The sequence below is a fragment of the Bison bison genome, unplaced genomic scaffold, assembly GCF_000754665.1.
Source record: "Bison bison bison isolate TAMUID 2011002044 unplaced genomic scaffold, Bison_UMD1.0 scf7180017864279, whole genome shotgun sequence".
In the NCBI taxonomy this organism is placed as follows: domain Eukaryota; kingdom Metazoa; phylum Chordata; class Mammalia; order Artiodactyla; family Bovidae; genus Bison; species Bison bison.
In genome coordinates this window covers 4,357,686-4,366,430 of record NW_011494851.1, presented here as the reverse complement: position 1 = coordinate 4,366,430, position 8,745 = coordinate 4,357,686, and the positions used below count along the sequence as shown (strand labels likewise).

General features: G+C 38.4%; 1 protein-coding gene across 1 annotated transcript in view; it reads left to right on the top strand.

Annotated features, from left to right (window-relative positions):
* Window positions 1–8,518, top strand: part of LOC104995179 (transmembrane protease serine 11A-like) — a 69,067-nt gene extending 60,549 nt beyond the window's left edge. Inside the window, exons 8-10 of the mRNA XM_010848907.1 lie at window positions 1,660–1,919; window positions 6,372–6,514; window positions 8,357–8,518. Of these exons, the coding sequence (XP_010847209.1) occupies window positions 1,660–1,919; window positions 6,372–6,514; window positions 8,357–8,518 (565 nt within the window). The remainder of the gene's footprint in view (window positions 1–1,659; window positions 1,920–6,371; window positions 6,515–8,356) is intronic.
* Window positions 8,519–8,745: the final 227 nt, after the last annotated feature.

Here is an 8,745-nt window from a genome sequence, read left to right as displayed (position 1 = left end):
GCTGCTTCTCCACTGGGGGAGTTACCGTAGGGCTCGCAATCTGCAGGTTTTAATTGTTTATTTATTTTTCCCCCCTTTATGTTGCCCTCTGTGCTTCCAAGGCTCGGCACAGATTCGGCAGTTAGGTTTCCTGGTGTTTGGAAACTTCTCTCTTTTTAAGACTCCCTTCCCGGGACAGAACTCCGTCCCTCCCTCTTTTGTCTCTTTTTTTGTCTTTTATATTTTTTCCTACCTCCTTTCGAAGACTTGGGCTGCTTCTCTGGGTGCCTGATGTCCTCTGCCGGCATTCAGAAGTTGTTTTGTGGAATTTACTTGGCGTTTAAATGTTCTTTTGATGAATTTGTGGGAGAGAAAGTGTTCTCCCCATCCTACTCCTCCGCCATCTTCTCCCCAAGTTCTCCCAATGTGATTTTTTAATGTAATTGAGAGTACATTACTCTCAGTTAAAATCATCCAGGGAATTCCCATATTATTTGAATAAAATTTAAGCACTTTATTCAAGACCTATTTGTTGTCATTCAGTTGCTATGTTCTACTCTTTGCAACCCCATAGACTGCAGCATGCCAGGCTTCCCTGTCCTTAGCTATCTCTCCCAAAGTTTACTCAAACTCATGTCCATTGAGTCATTGATGCCATACAACCATCTCACCCTCTGTTGCCCTCTTCTCTCCCTGTCCTCAATCTTTCCCAACATCAAGGTCTTTTCCGGTGAGCCATCTGTTCGCATCAGGTGGCCAAAGTCTTGGAGCTTCAGCTTCAGCATCAGTCCTTCCAATGAATATTCAGGGTTGATTTCCTTTAGGATTGACTGGTTTGATCTTCTTGCAATCCAGGGGACTCTCAAGAGTCCTCCCCAGCACCACAATTTTAAAGCATCAGTTCTTCCACACTCAACCTTCCTTATGGTCCAACTCTCACATCCATACATGACTATTGGAAAAACCACAGCTTTGATTATCTGGACCTTTGTTGGCAAAGTGATGTCTCTGCTTTTTAATATGCTGTCTATGTTTGTCATAGCTTTTCTTCCAAGGAGCAAGCATCTTTTGATTGACGTACAAAACACTCTAAAATCTGGCCCCTGCCTACCTCGCCAACCTCATTTCCCATCATTCTTCCTTTGTTTCCTGAACTGCAGCCAGTCTCTTCTTGGGATATTTGCCTGAAAACTTATCCCATCTTCCCATAGCTGACTGCTCATCAACCATGTCTCAACCCAAGTGCCATATCCACTGCCCTATTTATAGTCCTTATCATTGCTGTAAGTTATTGATCTAGTCATTCGTTTTGCTCTTTTTCCTTCCCTGGAATCAAATGTACCCACCAGCAGGGGCTTTTCTGACTTGTTCACCACTTTATTCCTGGCACTTCAAATAAGGTTCAACATGTAGATGATCAATAAATATTTACTGAAGAAATGAATGAACAACACTTTATAGGCTTTACAGCTCTAAAATTCAATAATTCTGTACTGGATTCCAGCTCGAAGATGCTCTTTGTATATATTTTATCTTTCAAAATAGTAGCAGTAGACTATATGGTCAAAGAAAGCTATCATTGAATCCAAGTGTATTAGGGTGGAATTTTCTTTTTTATTAACCTACATGCAATTATTGTAATGCAATTCATATATTCTGTTACTATCTAAACTTTTCCAGTAAAGCAAACCCACATCAGTGGACTGTTAGCTTTGGAACAAAAATCAACCCTCCATTAATGAAAAGAAACATCAAAAGAATTATCGTCCATGAGAGGTACAGCTCCCCAGCAAGAGAGTACGACATTGCTGTTGTGCAGTTCTCTCCCAGAGTCTCCTTTACTGATGACATCCGTCGAATTTGTTTGCCAGAAGCCTCTGCGTCCTTCCAACCAAATTCAACTGTCTATATCACAGGATTTGGAGCACTTTTTTATGGTGGTGGGTATCTAAAAACGAATCACGGAGCTCTAAGCTCTATTCATGGCAGTGTTATTTAATGTCCATCAGTAATATCCTGTCAGACTTTTCCACACTGTTTGGATTAGGGCTCTTGTTTTGCAAGTGACAGAAGCTCAACCCAAATTAACTAAAGTAAAAAATAATAATAATATGGCAAATTTGGCCTTTGTAATTTTGAATTAAGAGGTGATATGAGTCTGGCTTCAGGTATGTGTGAATTCAGGAGTTTGTGTAATGTCATCAGGCTCTGAATCTCTGAGTTTTCGCATGGGTTGGTTCGGTTTTCCCCAGGTCACCTTCATTACAAGGGATTCTAGCGCCACATAGTGGTGAGGGTGGCCAACAGCAGCTCAACGTGTACATCTTCACCTAGCTGACGCCAGGGAAGAACGCGTCTCTTCCTTTGCCAGAATCTATGTTAATCCCTGAAAAGGTCTCTTTTGGCCCAGCTTGTGTCCAGGGGTACCAGACTGACTGGTTGACTCAATTCTCACTCTTACAACTACAGAAATAAAGGTAGATATGTGATTGGCAGCTTGGTCAGAATCACGCGTAATGAGGGAAAGAGCTCCAACAGGACAGGCTTCAAGGAAGATATAAAGGGAAAGAAGGTTCCCTCAGAAACACTAAAGTCTATCTCTATGTACCATTACCTATGCAATGCCAGGTATACACTAGATATGCTAAAATACTCATGCCTACCTTCAGTCTGACACCTTCACTTTGAGCCTCACCTCTGTGAGCCTCCTCTCTTTTTCACCTGCCCTTCCCCTTAGTTTGCTCCGTCACTTAGTATCACTTTTCTCAGTCACCTCAAAAATGTTTCCTTTGCTCAGCTATAATCTCCAGTTGCAGCAAAATCTGCTTCAGAACTAAAGAGGCTAATTAAGAGTGATTCGGGTAAGAATACTGTATAGAGACAAATCATCTCTCAAAATAAAGTTTACACTGACCTCTCTAAAATGATTTAACTTGATATATTAACAATCTCCTAAAAAATAAAATTGGCTTCATGTTTTAAGGTTTTCAAAACATACTCAGACATACTCTGGATTCTGAAATTTGGTCCAGGCGCATACATATAACAACAGCAACAGGGTTTCTTTGACTCTAGGCTTGAGAAGATAAGAAAGGACTTTTTGAGAAAGAAAAAATTCATTCACAGAGCTCTATACAATTTATTGATATACAATAAACTCTAAAGAATAAATCATTAATTCTCATTCTTCACTAAGGAACCAGGAATACCTTTCACTAATGTGGTTGATGATGGGCTTGATGGTCTTTAGATTTTTCTCCAGATGTCCCATGTGGTTTCTTTAAGGTTATATTTCCAATCACAGAAATTATTACCCATAGTTTAATAAGCCCAGGGAGCTGTAAGCCTGACAACAATATGTCTTCTCTCTCTCTAATGGATCTTCTCCTAAGATAGAGTTGCATTCTTCATTTGATGAGAGGAGCATCTCAGATTCCCTTTGGCTTGATGGAAAGAAATCATTTCTGACCTGGAGTCTCAGGTTGGCACAGAAATATATCTGCCATAATAGTTTTTGAGTAGCAATACAATCTAATTTATGTAGAACACTATAATTAGCAACAGGATACCTACTTTTTTAAAGCACCAATGGAACATTCACCAAGATAGACTATATCTACGTCTATAAAACATTCTCCGACAAACTTAAAAGAATGGAAATCATATATAGTATGCTCTCTGATGGTAATGCAATCAAACTAAAAACCAGTAACAGAGAGATAATAGAAAAATCTCTAAATGCTTAAAAATTAAACAACACACTTCTAAATAATCCATAGGTAAAAGAGGAAATCTTGAAGATAATCATAAGTATTAATAGAATGAAATGAATGCAGGATGCAGCTAAAACAGTACAGAGACAGGGAAACATAGCAAAATGCATTATAAAATAAGAAAGCTCTCCTTTTAAGACACTAGAAAAGAAGAGAAAATAAACCTAAAATAAATACGAGGAAGGAAATAATATAAGGGTGGCAATGAATATAATAAAAATGAAAAAATGGAGAAATTGAATTTAAAAACTGATTCCTTGAAAAAAGAGCAATACTTTCTGGGAAATGTCATTAAGCATTCTCACAGTAGTTGAGAAATAGTTGAGGGATGTACAGGATTTGTAGGCTAAACTTTTTATAACTCCTTGCCAATGAGTTTTATTTAAAAGCTATGAATTTATACTGTCACCTACACTGTGCATTTCATCTTACCTTTCCCAGCACTGGGCATGAATTATTTTTAATTGGTAAGGTAATAGCCAAAAAAAGTTACAGTAGTTGTACTCAAAGAACAGAATATCTTGAGCATTTTTAAACATTTTAGCAAATACCTGTCCAGAAAAAATCCTGAATTGACATTCTACAGAAATTAGTGTTCATTATTAGTTTCTGAAAGAGATCAGCCCTGGGGTTTCTTTGGAAGGAATGATGCTAAAGCTGAAACTCCAGTACTTTGGCCACCTAATGTGAAGAGTTGACTCATTGGAAAAGACTCTGATGCTGGGAGGGATTGGGGGCAGGAGGAGAAAGGGACGACAGAGGATGAGATGGCTGGATGGCATCACTGACTCGATGGACGTGAGTCTCAGTGAACTCAGGGAATTGGTGATGGACAGGGAGGCCTGGCGTGCTTCGATTCATGGGGTCACAAAGAGTCGGACATGACTGAGCGACTGATCTGATCTGATCTGATTAGTTTTCTACTGCTGTGTAACAAATTGCCACAAATTTAACAACTTGAAAGAAAATGCATTTATGATTTCACAGTTTCTATGGGTCAGAAATCCAGACATAGCATAGCTGGCATCTCCTCTCAACGTTTCATTAGCAATCAAAGTATTGGCTGGGGTTGAGGTCTCATCTATGACTCTTTTCCAAGCTCACTGGTTGTTGATGGAATTTAGTTTCTTGCACCTACAGAGTTTATGGCAGCTTGCTTCTCCAACACTACTGGGAAAAAGTCTCTGAACTCAGGGAAAGCCTAGTTCAGTTCATTTCAGTCGCTCAGTCATGTCCAACTCTTTATGACCCCTTGGACTGCAGCACTCCAGGCTTCCCTATCCATCAGCAACTACCGGAGCTTGCTCAAACTCAGGTGCATTGAGTTCGTGATGCCACCCAACTATCTCATCTTCTGTCATCCCCTTCTCCTCCTGCCTTCAATCTTTCTCAGCATCAGGGCCTTTTCCAGTGAGTCAGTTCTTCACATCAGGTGGCCAAAGTATTGGAGCTTCAACAGAAGGCCTAAACCCCTTTTAAAAGGGCTTATCTGATTCAGTCAGGCCCACCTTGAATAATTTCCCTTTTGATGAACTCAATATCAAGCTGACTACATCTTAATTAATCTTCAATATTCCCTCACCTGTGTCACAGAATATAACCTAATCATGAGAATGACATCCATTATATTCACAGGTCCCACTTAGACCTAGGGGAAAAGACATCACATAGGAATCTTGGGGATCATAGTAGAATTTTGTCTACTGCAGGGTCAGTTTCCCAACCAGCATGTGGCTGATACAAAGAACCCCTGAATACTTGTTATATTATTGGTTTCTATCATAAATAGTTGTCTTCTGCATTAGTATTGGTTTCTATAACTCAGGCTCTAGTTTATGACCTGGGGTTCCAAAATTATAATACATAATGAAATCATTGCCTTTACCTGTCATTATGTGTGTGAGAGTTCCCCATAAAATATAAAGGATAAAATAAAGATATATAGTTATTTTATCAGGCCAAAACTGTCTAGGCCTACAAAGTTTCTGGGAACAATCTACAAATAAAAACTTATTAAAAAAATAATACCTTCCTAAATATACAAACTGATTGTTTTTAAGTAAAGGTACAAAGGTTTTCCAGAAAAAAAGAAACAAAGTGTTTTCTTTGCTAGTATAGATATTTAAAAATGAGATAAGGACAATTTTCATTTACATTTGCCAGAGAATAAATAGAACTTATTTCCTTAAGAACTTCTTACATTAACTTCATCTTGTTTGACAACTTTTGTTGTTGTTCAGTCACTCTGTCATATCCAACTGTTTTCGAACCCACGGACTGCAACGTGCCAGGCTTCCCTGTCTTTCACCATTTCCCAGAGCTTGCTCAAACTCTTGACCATTGAATCAGTGATGCCATTCAACCATCTCATCTTCTGTCATCCCCTTCTCCTCTGGCCTTCTATCTTTCCCAGCATCAGGGTCCTTTCTAATGAGTCGGCTCTTTGCATCAGGTGACCAAAGTATTCGAACTTCAGCTTCCGCATCAGTCCTTCCAATGAATATTCAAGATTGATTTCCTTTAGGATTGACAACTTTAGTTTGAAATAAAAAGGTCTGCACTTCATTCTAGCTAAGAATACTGCTTGTAAACACTAAAATTACTTTGCTTTTCCTTAAGGGGAATCCCAAAATGATCTTCGAGAAGCCAGACTGAAAATCATAAGTGATGATGTGTGCAAGCAGCCACATGTGTATGGCAGTGATATAAAATTTGGAATGATGTGTGCTGGATATCTGGAAGGAATATATGATGCCTGCAGGGTAGGTGGAGAGAGATTATTTTGATGCCATTAACTCAAAAATATTTTATCTGGCTCAAAAATATTCTATGCTCTTTATATTACTAAAATACAGAGATTATGTCCATGCAAAAATTTATAAATGCTAATTTCAAACACAAACATTTTAATGTTTTATTAAGCAAAACAAACAAATTAAGCAAAACAAAATAACCAAAAAGCTTCCTTGATGTTATCAAACTAACCAATAAAATTTAATTTTAATATCAGAAATCCAGAGTTTCATAAAGCAGAGTCTCTTTCCTTAAAGAGCTAACATCTAGAAAGGAAATAATCATGAACAATAAACTATGATGTAATAAGTTATATAATAGAGAACAATTTTTTATTTAAAGTATAGTTGATTTACAATACAATGTTAGTTTCAGATGTGGAGAATAAATATTTTTAGCTTGAAGGGAACATCTTTGGAACAAATATGAGAGAGATAATACTTCAATGAGGCCTGAAAGATAAAGAACATTTAGCTGGTTATAGAATAAGCAGAGAATATTATAGAAAAGAGATAAAGCACAGCCATATTATGAAGGTGTGAAATTACAATTCATATTTGAGGCAACTGCAAGTAATCTGTTGGGTCTCAGCCTAAGGAGGATGAGAAGTGAGAAGCAGTTAATGGTGAGGCAGATTAGGTCAAGTTGTATCTAGTCCCCTTTCCAGGGCCCTCCTCTTGTCCAGCATCTGTCCTGCATGTATATTTTCAGACAAATGCATTTGTAACACATGTTTCATCCTGTAGGCACTGCTTTATAAGTGTTTACAAGAACATGTGGGGGTTCTTGAAAACTCCAAGGAGGTGATTCCATATGGTGAAATGATGGGAATTGTATTGTCATCAGGTGGCAGAAAACTCTGCCCAGAGTCCCACAGACTACACAGCATAGACAACCTCTGTCAGAAAACCAGCAGGGAGTTGTGCAGCACATGGGCTGGGCCAGAGCAGAATCTGGTATACATCTAGGCTAAGAGTGTGGAGGGAGGCAGCTAGCATTCAGGGATTCCAGAGAGAGGTTCAGGCTATGACAGACAAGTGGAAGGTGGCGACTGGAACACAGAGAACCCGGGAATCTAGGCGAATGGTGAGATTAGTGGTAAGTCTCTGGATAGAGTGGTGGTCATAAAATAAAGAGCTTTCACTGCATTGGGGAGCACAGGTAAGATTCCTGCCTTGTGACTGTGCTGTGCATATAAGGCAGCTCTAGGCAGTTCTAGTCATAAAAAAGTTGGGGAAATCATCAAGGAAGGGACTCAGGCACAATGGAAGCAGGAATACAAGGATGGCTACTAGGGTTCATGGGGAGGGGTTTGGTTCATCTGATAAAACGGAAGCCCAGGCACCCTACTTGGAGTCAGGAAAAAAAAAAAAGTCACAGCTTGACTTTCTGTGTTGTATACTTGAAATCTGCTAAGAGTAGACCTTAAGTATTCTCACCACACACACACACACACACACACACACGCACACATACACACCAAGTAACTATGTGAGGTGATGGATGTGTTAATTAACCTGATCATGGTAATCATTTCACAAAGCATATATGTCAAATTATCACAATGTACACTTTAAATATATATGATTTTATTCATGAATTATACATCTATAAAACTGAAAAATAATTTTTAAATGTGGAAATTGAACTTTAAGGCTTTTATAATTACTAAAACCCATGTTTCAATGAATTATCCTGCAGTTGGTAGTCTATAAATATACTTTCTAATAATAAAATATGTGGTTCATCAAAATACCTTAAGTAATGAGTTTCATATTTAATTCATTTTCTTTCTCTTTTTTTCTTTTCAGGGTGATTCTGGGGGACCTTTAGTTGGAAAGGACTTTAAAGATACCTGGTATCTCATTGGAATTGTGAGCTGGGGAGATAACTGTGGTCAAAGGAACAAACCTGGAGTCTACACAAAAGTGACTTATTACCGAAACTGGATTGCTTCAAAAACAGGCCTCTAATGCATTATACAACTTAAACACTGAGAGCTGTATGCAGGTCATACATGCATGAGAATCCATATATTCTGTGGTTGTAGTACAATGAAGTGAGATTAAATGACATGATTTATTTCCAAATCACTTTAATCAACCAAAAAACCCATGGCCAATTTGTAAAGGATTTAAATTTATAAGGTAGTGAGCCAGTTTAGCCTGGTTTGAAAAATACAATAGAGATACTGGGCTTT